Source organism: Callospermophilus lateralis, chromosome 8 (genome assembly GCF_048772815.1).
Source record: "Callospermophilus lateralis isolate mCalLat2 chromosome 8, mCalLat2.hap1, whole genome shotgun sequence".
In the NCBI taxonomy this organism is placed as follows: Eukaryota; Metazoa; Chordata; class Mammalia; order Rodentia; family Sciuridae; genus Callospermophilus; species Callospermophilus lateralis.
The window spans coordinates 137,669,843-137,687,866 of NC_135312.1; the positions used below are offsets into that span (position 1 = coordinate 137,669,843).

At 37.4% G+C, this 18,024-nt stretch overlaps 1 protein-coding gene across 6 annotated transcripts in view; it reads right to left on the reverse strand.

Moving 5' to 3' along the window:
- The window catches only part of Bltp1 (bridge-like lipid transfer protein family member 1), a 192,073-nt gene that overhangs the window by 111,755 nt on the left and 62,294 nt on the right, over positions 1 to 18,024 (reverse strand). For 5 of the 6 annotated variants that reach the window (XM_076864404.1, XM_076864405.1, XM_076864407.1 and 2 more), the window contains exons 21-28: positions 15,408 to 15,635; positions 14,575 to 14,712; positions 9,229 to 9,408; positions 7,141 to 7,269; positions 5,032 to 5,151; positions 4,154 to 4,434; positions 2,419 to 2,672; positions 856 to 1,114 (exon numbers count right to left, since the gene is read on the reverse strand). In XM_076864404.1, coding sequence (XP_076720519.1) covers positions 856 to 1,114; positions 2,419 to 2,672; positions 4,154 to 4,434; positions 5,032 to 5,151; positions 7,141 to 7,269; positions 9,229 to 9,408; positions 14,575 to 14,712; positions 15,408 to 15,635 — 1,589 coding nt within the window. The remainder of the gene's footprint in view (positions 1 to 855; positions 1,115 to 2,418; positions 2,673 to 4,153; positions 4,435 to 5,031; positions 5,152 to 7,140; positions 7,270 to 9,228; positions 9,409 to 14,574; positions 14,713 to 15,407; positions 15,636 to 18,024) is intronic. The other variant, XM_076864403.1, reaches the window with a different exon arrangement.

Genomic DNA, 18,024 nt, shown 5'->3' on the forward strand with positions numbered 1-18,024 from the left:
TTTTAACATATCCAAAGTAGCAAAATATGTGTTCAAATCCCCCATACGTTTCCAAAAAACAACTGAGCAGCTTAAATAATTATTGTGGCTTTACAATAAATCTATAAAGGTTTCAAGGGACAAAGATTAAGGTTGAAGTTTTACATTAAAAGATGTTAGCTAAAGATCATAGTGAAGCCAAACATCTATGAGACTGTCTAGGGAAACAGTAGAGAATCTAATGGAGAAGATGGTACAGAGGGCTCAGCAGTGGAGCACCTGACTAGCTCGGGGAAAGCGCTGAGTCCACCCTCAGCACCACATAAAAACAAATGAGTAGAATGAAGGGGTTGTGTCCAACCACAACTTTAAAAACATAGGAGTTCATGGGGCCAACAGTGCTCAACAAGTGACAGGCTGTAAAACTAGAAGGAAGGAAGAAAAATACAGGGCCTGGCAATGGAGCCCAAGGAGGAGGAAAAGGGAAAGGCACCATCCAGTCACTAAGCGACTATGCTTCCCGAGAAGGGAATGGCTGACCCTTATGGTGCTCAGAGAAGGACCAGAGAATACTCACTAGATGAGAGGACAGTACGTGAATGCTAACAATGATCCATTCTGAGCAGTGAGATGAGAAAAAATACTGATTTTTGTTTTTTTATAATATCTTCAGAGTGTGTGTGTGTGTCATATTCATGAATAAAAAAATTTACTCTGAAATACAGATTAACACTTTAAAATATGTAATTATGTTCAGGTACAAAACAATTTTCTAAAGTTAAGGAGTAGAAAGGGAAGAAGTTTTTCTTCTTATCACTATTTTAAGTAATTACACTCCTATCATGATCAAGTTTCTAAATCTAATTGAATACTGACCTCCCTTGGCCATCATCTCTTTTCGTACCATGCAAGAACTCTTTCTGAACCAAGTGGTCGTCAGCAACAGAAGACGGGCTTTCCTTTTCACCAGTCAACAAAGGCTGAGCAGCACTGGAACTGCTGTTCTCCTCTGAGGAAGAGGATGAACTGTGAGATCTCAGTGGTACCTGAAGACTCAGATGCTGAGCTTTTCTCTCTACTTCCATTCCCACTGACTTGCTTTCCCAGTCCTTCCTTTTTGTACCATTCACATTACCTAAACAAATAAAACATGGTTTAAGTGAACATAAAAATTTCAATAGCAATTTAGGAAAAATATGTGATTCCATTTTTTAAAGTATGATCATTTTTTTAAAAAAAGCAAGTATCTAATTTCATGAAGTAATGTGTGAAAAACAGTAGAAATATTATCTGCATATGGGGCTGAGGTCATAGCTCAATGGTTGAGCGCTTGCTTCAAATGCATGAGGCACTGGGTTGGAGCCTCAGAACCAAGTAAAATAAATAAATAAATAAATAATAGACATTTTGTGTCCATCTACAACTAAAAATTTTTTTAAAAAAAGATTATCTACAGTCCCTATATGGTGACCTTTTCCTTTTGTAATCTTTTATTTAAACATTTTTAAGGCTGGGAGGTAGCTCACGGGTAGAGCAGAGCACATTCTTAGCATGTAGCTCTGGGCACAATCCCCAGCATGGGAAAAAGAAAAATTCACATTTATAGAAAACTTTCAAGAATAACACCAAGAACACAGAATACCTTTGATCCCGATTTACTTATTTTTAAACATTTTGCCCTATTTACGATAAAAAGTTCAATGAGACCAGGAGAGCAAGGATTACACCGTTTCTCACATACCGATGTACTCCCAGTGCCTGCGGCAACACCTCAGACACAGAGCGCCCACTTGAACAATAAACATTATGCTTAACAGATGATTACATAACTAAAAAATCCAAAGGAACATCTGTTTCCAAAGTTGTTCAATCTGAGACCCTTTAAAGCTAGCATGTACTGTTAATACCAAACTAGTGGATTTAAAAGTTATCCCAAGGACTCTAATGAAAGACCAGATTTCTCCTTCTCACATGTTTAAGTTTAGTGATTTAAAAGAAAATTAAGAGTATTGCAAAAGTAGTTGGTACATGGGGGCCAATAATATAAATGATATTGTCAATACATTTTCCTATAAAAAGAGGCTGGTAAAACAAAGTTGAAGGACAGTTACTCCTCAGTATATATCTGGAAGCTGAGTTATAGAAAAATAATAATATATAAGGAAATATTTAGCTTAAATTTTGTGAGGAAAGCCACCTATGTCAACAGTAAGAGATCCGAATAGATCTACTTTGGACATGTGTAACTTTGAAAACAATTATTAGTCTTTTCTGGCTTTTGTTACAATATATGCAAAAAAAAAATAGAGATTATATTAAACCCTACCAACAACACCCCTCAAAAAAATTAATTAATTTGAACAACGTAACATAGATGTTCTCTCAGGATAGCTTAGGAGTAGAGATAATAAAAGATTAGCATGAGACACATTTTCTCACCATCTATGATTTTGGGGATTTCTTTAGTAATGATCCATTCTCCAGGATGCAGTAGAGACTGTCCATAATACATATCAGACTCTGCAGCACTTGTGCTGGAAAATGCAGAGCTACTGGACGGTGTCAGCTCTTCGAGTCTGAAGAAATCCAGGCCAGTCACCGTGCCACCAAAAAACCTGCAGCCCCCGAGACAGCCACACTTGTTTCTGCACCTCTTGTTCTTCAGGGGATCATCAGGCCACAGAAACCACAACCTAACACAATCAGACAGACCCAGAAAAGAACACATTAAGAAAAGAACACAACTTTTATTAAAATAACATAAACACAAACAAAAAGGTTTAGTTTTTCTGTGATATATCTTTTTAATCATTTGCCTTTCAAAAAAAAAAAAGCAGTTTTACCACAGTGAGATGGAAATAAGTCGAATAATAATAATAAATATAGTATATATTTAAAAAGCAAAGAATTAAAAAAGCAAATACAAAATAAAAAAAATGAGACAATTAGCTCCAGGTTTAAAACATTCTCAAAACAACCACATTTTCTATTTTTCAAAATAAATTTAATTCAGTTTTTTAACTCATACATTTAAAAAAAAAATAAAAATTACCCCCTGACAGGTGAAGCCTGTAAGTAGCATAAGATCTGTGTTCGTCACAATTCCTGACAAGCACAGTTCTGAAGCTGGCCTAAGGAGCTGCAAGGAATACCCAAGGTCCCCAGGAGTCAGTTCCCCAGCTTCACGGGCACCTGGCTCTGTCACTTAGCCTAACTGAAAACAAGCACTGCACCAGGTTGGCTTCCTGAGCAACAACCAACCAAGAAACCCAGGTTCTTTAGTTTTTGAGAATATGGACTGGGGATGTGGCTCAGAGGTTAAGCACCTGGGGTTTAATCCTTGGTACCAAAAAAAAAAAAAAAAATTGGTAAGAAAAATATCAATACTCAAATAAATGAACACAAACTATTAATAAGATATTGACAAGTCAAAACAGCTAATTAGTATGTGGAAAAAAAATGTCTCAGAAGTAAAGAAATGTATAATAAGGAGAGACCTAACCTTTCAGTTATCATAAACCCTCAAAAGGTAGCAAAGGCACAGTGAGACAGGACTCTCCTAAAATCCAGGGGATGTAGGCTGAAATAATTTTTCACAGAAGTAATTTGGTAATGCATATCAAAAGTCTCAGTTTTTTAAACCGTATAAGATTAAAGTATAGGGGCTGGGGATGTGGCTCAAGCAGTAGCGCGCTCGCCTGTCATGCGTGCGGCCCGGGTTCGATCCTCAGCACCACATACAAAGATGTTGTGTCCGCCAAAAACTAAAAAATAAATATTAAAAAATTTAAAAAAAAAGATTAAAGTATAAAGTATAAGTGTACATATCTGAAGTATAAGAAAACTACACCTAAAATCCTGGAAAGATATACAACAAAATTCTTTGAGGTAAGGTTATGAATGTTCGAAACCTGCCAGTACTCAGCAAAATCCTCTGGCACTACCTGTTTATAACACTGGCATACACACTTTCATAAAGCAATGTCATAATAATTCAGTTAGAATTAAAAAGTAGTGAAAAGTTCTTATAAGTTCATTGAAGTGCACCAGTGTCATCACGCTGAGTCTTTAATCCAAATGTCCTTATTCCACTCCTAACAAAATTTTCTCTATAATTTTCTAATACTTTTTATCTGAACCTAAGACAGCTACCATTCTTAAAATTTTCACTTACCTCTTAGTTCTGGCATCATGAGCTTCTAGGAAATGTCTCTGTGCCTCGTGTTTAGAATGATGATCAGCAGCCAATGCAATATCAACAGTAATAAGTCCTAAATTGGCTGACCCAGCTTCAAGCCAGCAGGCCCTGCGGAGCACTGCAGGCTGAAGTCCAACTCTGCAGCTATTGACTTGCTCAATGTACTGTCTCACTTGAACATCCTGAATTGCAGCACTTATTCCTTCCCCGACAGATGGATTGTGGAGATTACAGTTTGCAACCCGAATTGCACCCATCTAAAGTTGAATGAAACAAATGAAAAAAAACTAGAACCTCTGTATTTTTAAGTAACTTAGCATCATCAGAAACAGAAAAGGCAAATTCACAAATAGAAGAGAAGCAGAGCTGCAATGACCGAGAGAGGACAGAGGCAGAGGAGCAAGAGCATCAAGGACAGGTGTGCCCAATCGGTGGGCAGTGAGGAAAGGAGCCACAGCCACTCAACAAGGCCGTGCGCAACAGCCACCCAGAGAGCAGAGGTGGCAAACCATCTCTCAAACCACCTTGCCCAGGAGCAGGGCAAGAAACAGAAATGTTCGAAACCTGCCAGTACTCAGCAAAATCCTATGGCACTACCTGTTTACAACACTGGCATACACACTTTCATAAAGCAATGTCACAATAATTCAGTTAGAATTAAAAAGTGGTGAAAGTTCTTTAAAATACAATAGAGGAAGACAAAATGAATGAGTAAAACTCAGGAAGATATCTTCTAAAGTTATGTACTAGTCTGTGAGATGACAAGCTATAAAGTGTGTTGTATCTCAATATATAAAGGTTTGGCAAAGTAAAAGAAAAAATTACAACAGGCCAAGAAAAAGACAAACACTTGCCTTTATATTTGTAGCACAGCCATGCTCCACAATATAAATATCAGCTCCATCTACTGCTAAACGAGTCATAGTGTATTTCAAATCATCTGAAGTTGGGCAAGGCCCGGGAATACAACTCAACTAAAATGAAAACGAATTGTATAATTAATTCATCACAAGCAACACACTGTTGGGATACTTAACTAAACTCTCCTTATTTGCACAAATGAAATTCTAGTTATATGTATTTTTTTTAATCAGTAGGTTAGCTGGGCAAGGTGTTGCATGCCTGTAATTCCAGCAACTTCGAAGGCTGAGGCAGGAGGATACCAAGTTTGAAGTCAGTCTTAGCAACTCAGCAAGACCCTAAGAAACTTAGGAAAATCCTATCTCAAAAGAATTTTGAAAGAGGGAGATGGGGGAAATGCAACTTAGTTGTAAAGTGCCCCTGGGTTAAATCCCCAGAATGAGGGTGGGAGTAATCATTAGTCAGTTAAATTTCTTTCTCTTAGAATGATAAATAAAGCCATCAGCCATCTAAGTGTTCCCAGTAGAACACTAGTCTTATATAACAGCGATTTTCATCAAAATTGCCAAGTAGCAAACCTATTTCACTTAATACACATAAATTTGTTGCCAAGACTCAAAAAGAATAGTCCAAGAAAATTGGTAAACAAAGTCACAAGTTTATAAGAATTGTCTGAGAGACAACTCTTATAAACTCCCTGTGAGAATACCCCCCAACCTGCACACACTGTTTTCACACATCCACAGATAAATCAACTGTAAATATCACGGTGATACCTAGGACAATCCATACAAATTTAACTTTGTTTTGTTCCCAAAATACAGATTTGGTAATGCCTAGGCTAAGAAGCCTGCACATCACCTACTTCAATAAACCTGAGGAAATGGCAGACTAAGGGAGTCCTGACCCGCCAGCATGTAAACATGTTCTCTACGGCACCGCCAGGACTGCAGTCGGGGCCTTCGGGACGCTGATGCTTTGCCCTGATCTATCTGCTCCAGACAAAGGCAGAGAGACACAAAGGAAGTTTTCAAAATGACAGAAATGTTCTCTATTGTTACTGGTGATAATCATTACTCACATGATATGAACATTTGTCAAAAACTCAAACCAGTCGACTTAAAAAGGGTGAATTTACTATATGTAAAATTATACCCCAATATACTTAACTTTAAAAAATTTCATGCCACATAAAAGCTTTGAGTTAAAGGGGGGAACCTAAAGGTGTGTGTGAATTATCCATAAGAACTAACTGCCTGACATATAAGTAAGAGGACAGTTCCCAAAAGGAAAAACACTTTATCAAAACTTAAAGAGCTATTTCCTTTATTATCAGCACATAAGCATACTGTGACTTTTTCAGACATAAAATTAAAAGCACAATAAATTACTTTAATTCACAATAATATTACAGCACATAAATATAGCTTGTATGGAAAAAAATCCAAATAAAAAAGAAAAACTAAATTGTTAATAATGGTTTTCTTCTACACTTTTCAAATTTCCATAATATCTAGGTTTTGGGAAACAAGTCCCCATTCCAAATTCACCAGGGAGAGTATTTACTGCACAAAACACCACACATTTCAGTGCCACTGTGCACATTCGAGGGATCACTGTCTACTTTTTTAAATCCTGAGAAGGAACCATAATGACATATATCAAGGCAGTTCCATGTCCTGAAAAGAGAATGAGATCTGGAGTCGGGAAATCTGGCCAATGTCCAACATTGCTAATCACATTGTAGGATATTAGGCATGTTCCAGAATGGTCTGCAAATCAAGCCACATAAGGAGTTGTTCCTTCCTGTTGCTTCAATTTCTAAATCTTCTACAGACACAGCCATATTGCAAATAATACACTAAGTAAAAATTTTAACAGTAAAAATATAATATATATGCGTGAATGTGTATGTTTTAATAATTCTCTCATATTTTAGATATAGTGACTAAGAATTTACACAATAATTAACCAAAAAAAAAAAAAGCTAAACTATACTGTTTACTTCATGGTCATACACATTTTAGTTAAAACTGAATCTTGATCTTCCATTTGAAAAAAAGTCATACATGTGTATATCCTGCTAACATGTGTTAACATACCTTGGACTCACAAACTCGACGGTCAATCCCATGCTGACATATGATTACAGATTTTGGTCTTTCCAGTTCATATTCCCGGCACACCACGTGAAAAATAAATGTCTGTCCCCACTCCAAGAGACATGCCAGCTAAAATAACCAGGGACAGGGTGACAATACGGTTAGCACCTAAACAGGGTTTGGCACTCAGCAACCCCTGAAGAACATCAGCTGGCTTAAAAGAGCACAAATGCTGCTTTACACCTGCTGCTTGATAACCTGCCTATTATAGCAAGAGCTTCCTCTACCTCAACATCACTCAGAAGCCTGTGTTCCTCTTCATTTGTGAATGGTACAATGCATCACCAAAATGAACTTTATTTCAGCTGAAAAGTTCCCCTTCAGCAACTTCCAAAACAAACAATTTTCTTCAAGGTCATACATTCTTTGCACACAAAAGCACCTAAAATTCTGTCTCATAATAAACAACTTTGATGTAAATTTATTTGATATTTAATTATCATTATCATACTGAGCTACAATTTTTGAAAACTAGGTATTTTGAATTACTATAAGGCACATTTGTTTATGTAATTAAAAGTTTAATGATATATCAATTCTTCAAATCTAGAGTTTAAATTAAAAAGCGCTTTAGTTTTATAACTGATTCAAGCTGTTTAAACAATAAACATACTGAGGAATGATTATACATTACATTATACCCCCCAAAGCAGCTCATAATTTCAACTATTAGAAAACATGAATTTCAGTTTTAAGACACACAAAGATGATAAGACATTAAAGTGCCTACAGGTTCATGAGGCATACAATCCATGACAAGGTGCAATGCAGAAAGAAAGGGTTATCTTATAATGATAGTTTATAAACACAGGAACTCTTAGTCCTCAGAATAAAACTGCATCCAGTTCTGTGGGTTCAGCATGACTTTATCCTCTCCTCAGGAACAAGCTCCTATTATATACAAGTCTGTACTTGAAGACTTAGGGACAAGAAACAGGGAATAGTAAGATGAAGACAGTTACAAAGCCAGTAAGTGCTGAATGTTCCCTGTCATTCAGTTCTGTATATATTCATTTCTTTTCACCCATTTGTTTACATGTCATTATATCCTAACATTATACTGAGATGTTATCCAACTCCAAAATACCGCCTTCAACCTCATTCATTCTCCTACTATTTTTTAGGAGATCAGTGACACTGCCCTCCTACTACAGCTTCTTTGAGGTATACAAGGTACTTGGATTCTTGGTTTACCTCCCTCCTGCTACCACCTGATTCTTTGTTTCATACCTATTCTGTAACTTTTTACCAAAATGGAGTATGAACATTTATACCACATTCCAGTCCTAAAATACCAAGCATTCATATTATCATAAATATATGTCTCAACAGGTAAAACGTTACAGCAACACGGCTCTGCAATTGAAGTTGGACTGTCTATTTCTAGAACTAAATAATCCTTAAGGCCTCTAAGCCTTGTAAAAGTCAGTCAGATTGTGTTAGGGATGAACTTATCCAAAGGGACCACACTTAGCTCTAAAGACCAAATTTACTTGTTAGTAAATCCATTATTTCAAAAACCAGTATCTATTAAGACTAGGTCATATGCACAGATTATACGATCTTGCTTTGGGACATGACAAGAATCCTCAGCAACACAAGGGTGAGTTTCAAACCTTACTTAAGAAATATACTAGAAAGCAAAGTTCTTAGAAAATTATTCTATATACTAGGGGAAACCAAAGGTTATTGTAATTGCAGAGGGCCAACTAGTATAATTTGAAGAATATATTAATCTGGTTTCTGGAACAGTTCTCATCCTGAGTTTTTCCCAAAGAAAGTCTCAAATTCTTGTGACTATCTCTAGAACTACATAATACTGCCAATTATATCTAGCTCAGAAAGTGACCCTTGCCTCTGACTCAACTACTGCTAAGAAAGTCCTGAACAGCAAGGAGGACACCAACGCTCCCCCAGAACCTCCTCAGTGGAAACGCAGTGATCACTGCACTGTCACACAAGCTGTCCTGGAGAGCTGGGAGGAAGGAGAAGAAGGCGTGTTAGGTCACAGTGCTGGGAGGACCGTACCTGTGGTGCAGTGACCTTGGCTGTAAGGCTTCCAGCCTGCACGTCGATTAGCCAGGCGTACTCTAAGGAATCGCTTCCCAAAGGAAGCCCTTCTGCAGAGAACATAGCATGCGCTCTCAGCTGCAGACCTGACAGATGGATGTGCCCTTCCCTGAGTACGTCGTCCACGGGGGGTCGCTGCTGGAAACAAGAAGACGGTAAGAAGTACATCAAAATTGCCTCATGATTCATACTTGCTTTACCCTCCTGGAGCTGGACACCACTCTAAATCACGCTACCACAACTGAGGGCTCATAAAGATTGCCAGAAGTAAGCTCCGTCTGACAATCTTTATAAGCCCTCAGCTACGTCAGTGACAGTACCGCTGAAAGCCCGACTACAAAAATCTGATAGCTAAGTCCTAATTGGTCTGATTGGTAACTGCCTCTAGGAAAAAGAAACTAGGACACTAACAAGGAATGCCAGAGCCCAATGTTTTGTGGGAAGGCCAGGAATCATGAGATTAAAATATCAAGAGAATAAAAAAAGGGAAGAATAAAGACCAATATGACCATAACCTGAAGAACGCAGGGGAGGGTCACCCAGATCCATGAAGATTTTGAGGACTATGTAAATAAAAGAATAGCTTTTATCTTGCAGAGAATAATTGTATACTTACTCTATAGTGAAAGAAAATTTCTAAGACACATTTAGAGAGAAAAAGGATAAGTGTAACAGGGCATTCCATGGAATACTAGTTCCACAGACCACTGTTAAGAACACAGGATCAAGGACATTAGGCAATGCCTTCCTCATTAATCGCCATTTCTGTAGAATCTACCTCACAATTTGTTGTCTGTCTCAGCAAATACCCTTGACTTTCTTCTATCTGTACTGCTATGACTCTTCTTGCCAGGAATTTGACAAGAATTCCAGCATTCACTTCTGAATCTCGGTGCTCAGTCAACAACCACAGGGGCCTTTCAAAAGGCAAGTTTGACCACATTCTTGTCTCCAAACAATTACATGCTTCCAAAGCAGTGTCTACCTCTCCTTCCAGCACTTTTACACTGTTAAGGTCTATAAACAAGTCAGATTGGCACCTGTTATTTTGCCAGAGAAATGTTAAAGTCTGTAAACAAGTCTGGATGGTGCCTGGCCAAATGCCAGAGGGAATAATTTGTAAAGTAACAAAAGCAAGCCATTAAGTGTGGAGATTCCTTATTGGTTGACTGCTGTATCTAGTTTATGCTAATTAAGATAAGCTGTGTAAAATGTATAAATACCTCGGTTGTCCTACAGTAAACGGCTCCTATTCCTGCTGCATCAACGTACACAAGTCATTCGTCACCCCCGTATACTCTGCTGCAGCCGGCCTGCAGCATTACACTATGAATCATTTATTTTAATCTCCATATTTATATTCTCCACCAGGTTCATTAGGTAAGGACCATTTCTGTCTTATTCCCTAAGTATCTCACCTAACAATACTAAAAAGAGATGCTGCTGACTGAGGAGTCAGATTTCCTCACAAGTACTCTCAGGACCTTCAAGACACCATTCTACATTGAGACAGCTCACAGGTGTCTCTCCACCTAGTTTCACCATATTTGCCTCTTCTGTGTGCGGGGGCCATCACACAGGGTTAGTGCTCCTTGCTTTCAACACATTTGTGGGAATGCATTCTTTAAAAATAAATTCTTTTGTTTTGTTTACTGTCCAATAAGGCCTTTTTTGAAAGTACAGTGGTTAAAATAAAAGTAAAGCACTATTAAGTACTCACAAACAAACCAACACTCAACTAAGATGCTCAGAACTCACCCATAAGAGATTCCCCATTTCTCTTTATTAATTTCTTCAGCAAATTAAAAAAAGGGGATGTACTTCCTCTCAATACACTTGTCCCCAGCTCTTATAAACCACTAATTGCAGAGGAGCACAAGAGGTATTTTAAGGCTAAAATAAACTGTTATGCAAGCTTGGTATTATGAAGATAGAGGAGTTCACAATGGTGGAGCTATACAAATCTATACATGTGGTAAAACAACCCAGAACTACAAATACATGCTGACCCAGTATCAATGTCCTTGGTTTTGATACTGCACTATGATTACATAAGAGTTTCGTGCCATGGGGAGCACAAGGTAAAGGGTCTACATGGTATGTCTCTATGCTATCTTGCCAACTTCCTCTGAATTTGTAATTACTTAAAAATCAAAAAAGTTTAAAAGAAGGAAACACCCATTCTGTGGCACAACCAAAAACAATGTATAAAACACACCATGTATTGATTTTTAGCTATCACAATCTCAGCTGTGTCCACATATAAATGCAAGAAAGTAAACTAAAATTATATCAAGAAAAACATAGCTACGGCTAAAGAGTGAAAAGGAATATGCTATTTAAAAAAAATGCTCAGTTACCACATATAATTCATAATAATGACCACCTAATGATGATTTTGGACTGTCAGATGCATCTTCCCATTTATAATTTTATTTGTCTTGTATTAAAACTCATTTTCTATGCTGTACCATTGGTCTTCAGGTCTGTTTCAGTGCTATTTTTGTTACTAGAGCTCTGTAGTATAATTTAAGGTCTGGTATCATGATGCCTCCTGCTCCACTTTTGCTAAAGATTGCTTTGGCTACTCTGGGCCTCTTATTTTTCCAAATGAATTTCATTATTGCTTTTTCTATTTTTATGAAGAACACTATTAGAACCTTAATAGGAACTGCATCAAATCTTTTGGTGGTATGGCCATTTTGACGATATTAATTTTACCTATCCAAGAACATGGGAGATCTTTCCATCTTCTAAGGTCTTCTTCAATTTCGTTCTTTAGTGTTCTATAGCTTTAATTATAGTGGTCTTTCGCCTTTTTTAGTAGATTGATTCCCAAATATTTTCTTTTCTCTGAGGCTATTGTGAATGGGATAATTTCTTTTTCAGTTGATTCATCACTGATATATAAGGATGGAAATGATTTATGGGTGTTAATATTATATCCTGCTACTTTGCTGAATTCATTTATGAGTTCTAGAAGTTTTCTGGTGGAGTTTTTGGGTCTTCTAAATATAGAATCATGTCCTTGGCAAATAGTGGTAGTTTAAGTTCTTCTTTTCCTACTTGTATCTTTTTAATTTCTTTTTTCTAATTGCTCTGGCTAGGGTTTCCAGGACTATGCTGAATAGAAGTGGTGAAAGAGGGCATCCCTGTCTTGCTCCAGTTTTTAGAAGGAATGCTTCCAGTTTTTCTCCATTTAGACAAACTCACATAAACAGTTATCTCATCCTAGACAAAGATGTCATAAACATACACTGGAGAAAAAGAGAGCCTCTTCCAACAAATGATGCTGGGAAAACTGGAAATGCATATGTAATAAAATGAAATTAGGTCCCTATTCTCACCATGCACAAAACTTGTCTCTTAAGTGGCTCAAAGACCTAAGCATTAGACTAGAGACCCTGTGCCTACTAGAAAAAAAGTTGGCTTAGGAACCAAATTCTAAACTAGACTCTGAAAGTGCAAAAAGTAAAATCAAGAATCAATAAATGGGATGGTATCAAACCAAAAAGCTTCTTCACAGCAAAGGAAACAATCAAGAATTGAAGACAGAACCTACAGAATGGGAAAAAAATCTTTGCCACCTGCCCCTCAAATACAGCATTAATTTCCAGGATATATAAAGAACTCAAAAAACTTAACACCAATAAAATAAAATAACCCAATCAATAAACAGGCAAAGGAATTAAACGGATGCTTCACAGAAGAAATATAAATGGTTGACAGATATATGAAAAAATGTTCACCATCACTAGCAATTAGAGAAATGCAAATTAAAACTACACTGAGATTTCACCTCACTCCAGTCAGAATGGCAGGTATAAAGAACATAACTAACAAAAAACGTTGCCAAGGATGTGGAGGGAAAAGATACGCTTGTATATTAGTGGTGGACTGCAAACTGGTGCAAGCACCCTGGACAACAACAGATTCCTCAGAAAGTGGGGAATGGACCACCATTTGACCCAGCTGTCCCACTCCTCAGCATATACCCAAAGGACTTAAAATCAGCACGCTACAGGGACACAGCCACATCAACGTTCATAGCAGCTCAATTCACAATAGCTAAGCCATGGAACCAACCTAGGTGCCCTTCAATAGATGAATGGATAAAGAAAATGTGATATAAACACACAACAAATATTTCTCAGCCAAGAAGAAGAATGAAAATACAGCATTTGCCTGATAAATGGATGGAACTGGAGGCAATCATGTTAAGTGAAATAAGCCAATCCCCAAAAAACCAAAGGCTTAATGTTCTCTGGTATGTAGATGCCGAATCACAACGGGGGAAATGGAGGTTCATCAGATTGGTTAGGGGGTATGAGGGGAAGGAATGGGAAATGGAAAAGATAGTAGAAAGAATTAGACATAACTTTGCTATGTTAATGTATGACTATATGACCAGTGTACCTCCACATTATGTATAACCACAAGAATTGGAAGTTTATACTCCATGTATGTATGATACGTCATAATACGTTCTACTGTCATGTATAACTAATAAGAACAAATTTCAAAAATAGAGAGACAAAAAAAAATCCATTTCCTAAATCATATAATGTGAACAGAGGTAGGGAAGTTCCCTAAAATCAGTAGTAGGGGGCTGGGGTTGTGGCTCAGTGATAGAGCACTCGCCTAGCATGTGCAAGGCCCTGGGTTCAATCCTCAGCACCACATAAAAAAAAATAAATAAAATAAAGGTATTGTGTCCAACTACAACTAAAAAATAATTTTTTTTTAAATCAGTAGTAGGTACCAAGAGAAGCTACTTGGCATTTAAAAAATAATTTAAAAAGTGATAATCTAGCCAGAGAAATAATAAATTCTCCGTTTGATTAATATCACTGGTTCTTTGAGGTTCTTAAATAAGGTGAAGAAATACAAAAAAATGTCTAATGTTAGATGAATAAGAATAAATCATCGGCCTGTAGCTACACATGTTGTAAATGTTTATGGTACTGTTTGGAACAGGTAATTTTTCCCTTCTACAGTAGAGAGTTAGAAAGTATTTTTTCCATTTCTAAAAACAAGAGATAAAATATGATTGGTGTCACATAAATGGGAGTAGTGAAAAACAGAAAAAGAAAATTGAGACTCTTGAAACAACTCACATTTATATTTTATACATGTTTTACACACACACACACACACACACAGACATGAGAACTCCTTATTACAGTTATAAATCTTTAACTGAAAGAGCCATATATTCCAGGCACAGAAGTTAACACACTATTTTTACCCCCTAAGTACTAAAAATAAGTCTCTAATTCTTTACCACCTTTCCTTTCATATTACCTGATAGTTATCGCTGACAAACACATTCAGGGGTGACAAGACAAGCTGCAGCATGGTCTCCCGAAATCCCTTTTTCATTTCAAAGCATAGTCTTTCCAAGAAAGCAGTAGGGCACTCAGGACCATCAGTAGTTCCATGCTAACAAAGTATCACAAGACAGAAGAAGTTAAAGAGGAACAGAATATTAGGAAAACAAAATCACTTATCATGATTAAGAGAATTTGCTTTTTCAAAGGGAAAAACAGTATATGTCACCAAAAATAACTATTCTGCACAAGCAAGGACATTTGCTGCCCTTGGCACCAGAGGTGCCTTCTCTTCTACACAGTGCTGGCATGTGAAATGGAGCAAATTGTTCCAGGGCATTCTCCTCCCTATATGGCCTGATCTCAATGCTCCTGGTTCTTAGGGCCATACAATCTCAGTCCAAGTCAGTCTCCAAGCCCCATGAGTGCCAAGGGCAATCTCAGAGTGAACCAGGATGCTGGGCTGGATCTACACCTCTGCCCAATTCATCCTCTGGGGTCAAGCCTGAGCTTGATTTTGTAACAGGTTCACCATAAGAACCCAAATTGATGTGGGGTCTGGAGACAAGAACTAAGAAAATGTGATGTCCTAGACCAGCTTTCTAACAGTGAAAGGGATAAAGTCTAAATTTCTGTAATCTAAGCTGTTTCCTTTTAAACATGTGTGTGTGTGTGTGTGTGTGTGTGTGTGTGTGTATGTGTGCACATGCGCGCGTGCGCCTGCACCCAGGAACACACACAGAGACTCCTATGATGAATGGATACCCTAATACATTGTTAGGACTCTCTTGATCTGTAAATACTTACAACAGGAAGACGCCCGTGAACTTTGTACAAATTAACCAGTACAGTAATGTCCCAAGGACGCAGGGTGAGAGGGTGAACTGGCTTGGCTGAACCTTCACTTTCCTTCTTGTCGTTCTCCATTCCAACAGCAGTCCATCCCGAGCTGGATGATGTGGACAGTGACAGCACAGGGCTGGAGATGACCTCTTCAAAATCCATGTACATGTCATCTTCCCCAAAGTAGTTCTCCTGTAAATATTAAGAAAAAACAAGCTGGCATTACAAGAGCTAAGTAATACTTTCACTCGTGGGCCTGAATTCGTAAACTATGAGCCACCCTCACCTAGTATATTTAATTAAAAACGAAAATGTCAGGTCTACTTTCATAATTTGAAAAAACATTAGAAAATAATTATTCAGTAGCACAAAAAGTAAAAGACTACAGAGTTTATAGTAAGTGTCACAACATAACTCCCCAATTATAGCAGAAAGCATAATTTAGTTCCTCAAGAGATCTCTGAAGATCTGTGGTGGGACGGAGATGCAGCTCAGTGGCAAAGCTCTTGCCTAGTACGTATGAGGCCCTGAGTTTCATTCCTAGCCCCACAAATAAGAAAAAAGAAAGTTTTTATGGCTCAATAACTTTCAGTGTTTACTCTACAGTGCCCAAGGCAATATGTAGGCACATCTTTTGAGGAAAATGAAAATCAATTTGGATGACTCTTAATAAATATTATCCAGTTGTAATATTTATCCAGAAATGTTTTAACAGTTTTAATAAGAATGTCTAATTTTAGTTACTGATTAAATAAATACATGTGTTATCAACAGTTATCAAATTTCCTTTCATACAATTCACTGGTTATTTAATGTGGAAGTGTATCAACTATTTTGTGATTTCTTTTGCATCAGAAATTAAAATTTGACTTTTAAGAAACAGATTTAGCTTCAACTGAAATCATCTTTTTCCCATTGACTGTGAATTTATATTTTGTTTATTTAACCCATCAGTAGTAAAGTTGTTAAATAGCCTTGCTAACACTGTTAACTGTTATCTATTAAAGGGGGACCAAATCAGTATTTCAATAAATTCTGCAGTAGAGTTACCGACAAATTCATTTTCTAACTAGGGTTATGGACACCAGGTTATATCTTTTCTTAGGAAAGGACATTGAAGGTCTTAAAGTCCTACAACTAATGAGAATACTGTATTCAAACTCCAAATCCACTGACTCATAAAACCAGGAGTTTTCCCTGTATTCTTCTCCGCTTAAAATAAAAAAAAAAAAAAAAAAAAAAAGATCTGAAGCATGGACAAATTCAAGCACAAATATAAAGGAAAATAAGCACTGAGCTGTATCTTCAAACCCAACATATAATTTTTACAACTAAACAAAAATAGCCTTCACTGTTGATTAAACTCAAAAGAATTCAGAACGGGAGTTATCACTTAGATCATTTGGGAACCTTTTCAAAATGCACTCGTATCTCTTGGTCCTGGGGACTGGCTCAGCAGGTCTGCAATAGGCATGAGTTCCAGAGGCAGGTACAGGGGAAAACATCCTTTGGTGACTTTACCTGCAAATGCCCCCCAAGACTACTGCATTGTTTTTAAAAAGGAAAGCACATTTGCACACACACCCTTAACCCCCAGTTACTAGGAACAAGTGCTGACAGGCTGTCACACAGAAGGGGCTTTCTGCTATAATTGATGGTTATGTTGTGATGCTTTCCCTTCCTCTACTAAGGAAAGCTAGAACAAATTCCACCCAGGAAAGTAGTCTCAGTGTACTGTTACTCAATCCTGCCTACAACAGAAGAAAAGACACCCGGTTCTGACATGTTGAAAATGACTTCAAGCTGGCGCTGAGCGGCCAATGCTGTCCACACCTGCAGCAGGCCTCGCGGCTCCATCAAATCTTCTCAGATGTTAAAGCATGTTCAGCACACAGTCTTTTTGCAGAGCTCTTTGCAGAGGTAATGCCAGGATCACTTTCTTTGATGGATTTTAGAAATCACTTTTTCAAACATAATCTCACAAATACAGTGATTTTATAATTTCTTTGTGATTAATTTTGATAACTAAGTAAATCTCAGCTAACATGGATTTTCACACTCAGTTTTTCACCTATGTATGAATTTCATCATAGAATATACATAAAATAATGTACTCAAAAATGACACATATATATGCAAAATGCCTAAATTCCAAAGTTTTAAATTCTGATACTAACTAAAACATAAGTAATACATTAAACAAACAAAATGCCTAAATTCCAAAGTTTTAAATTCTGATACTAACTAAAACATAAGTAATACATTAAACAAACAAATGCCCTTGCCACCACCCAGTCTCCGAGGTCTCAGAGCCACCCTTCCTGCTTTCATGAGTTCTAGCGGAAAGATCATAGAATCCCAGAGTGATGACTTTGATGAATGCCACAGCCCTGGAAGTCAGGATTAATCACCTGAGAGTGCTTCTGGCATATGACAGAGAAAATGCCATAAATAAAATGTCCAGAAGCCAGCAAGGGAAGAACAGGATCTGAAGGGAGGGCCAGAAGCAGCTGGCTCCAAACAGTCTCAGAGACAACTGCACCCACTGGGAAAGCATCAAAGGACTTCTGGGAAGCAAAGA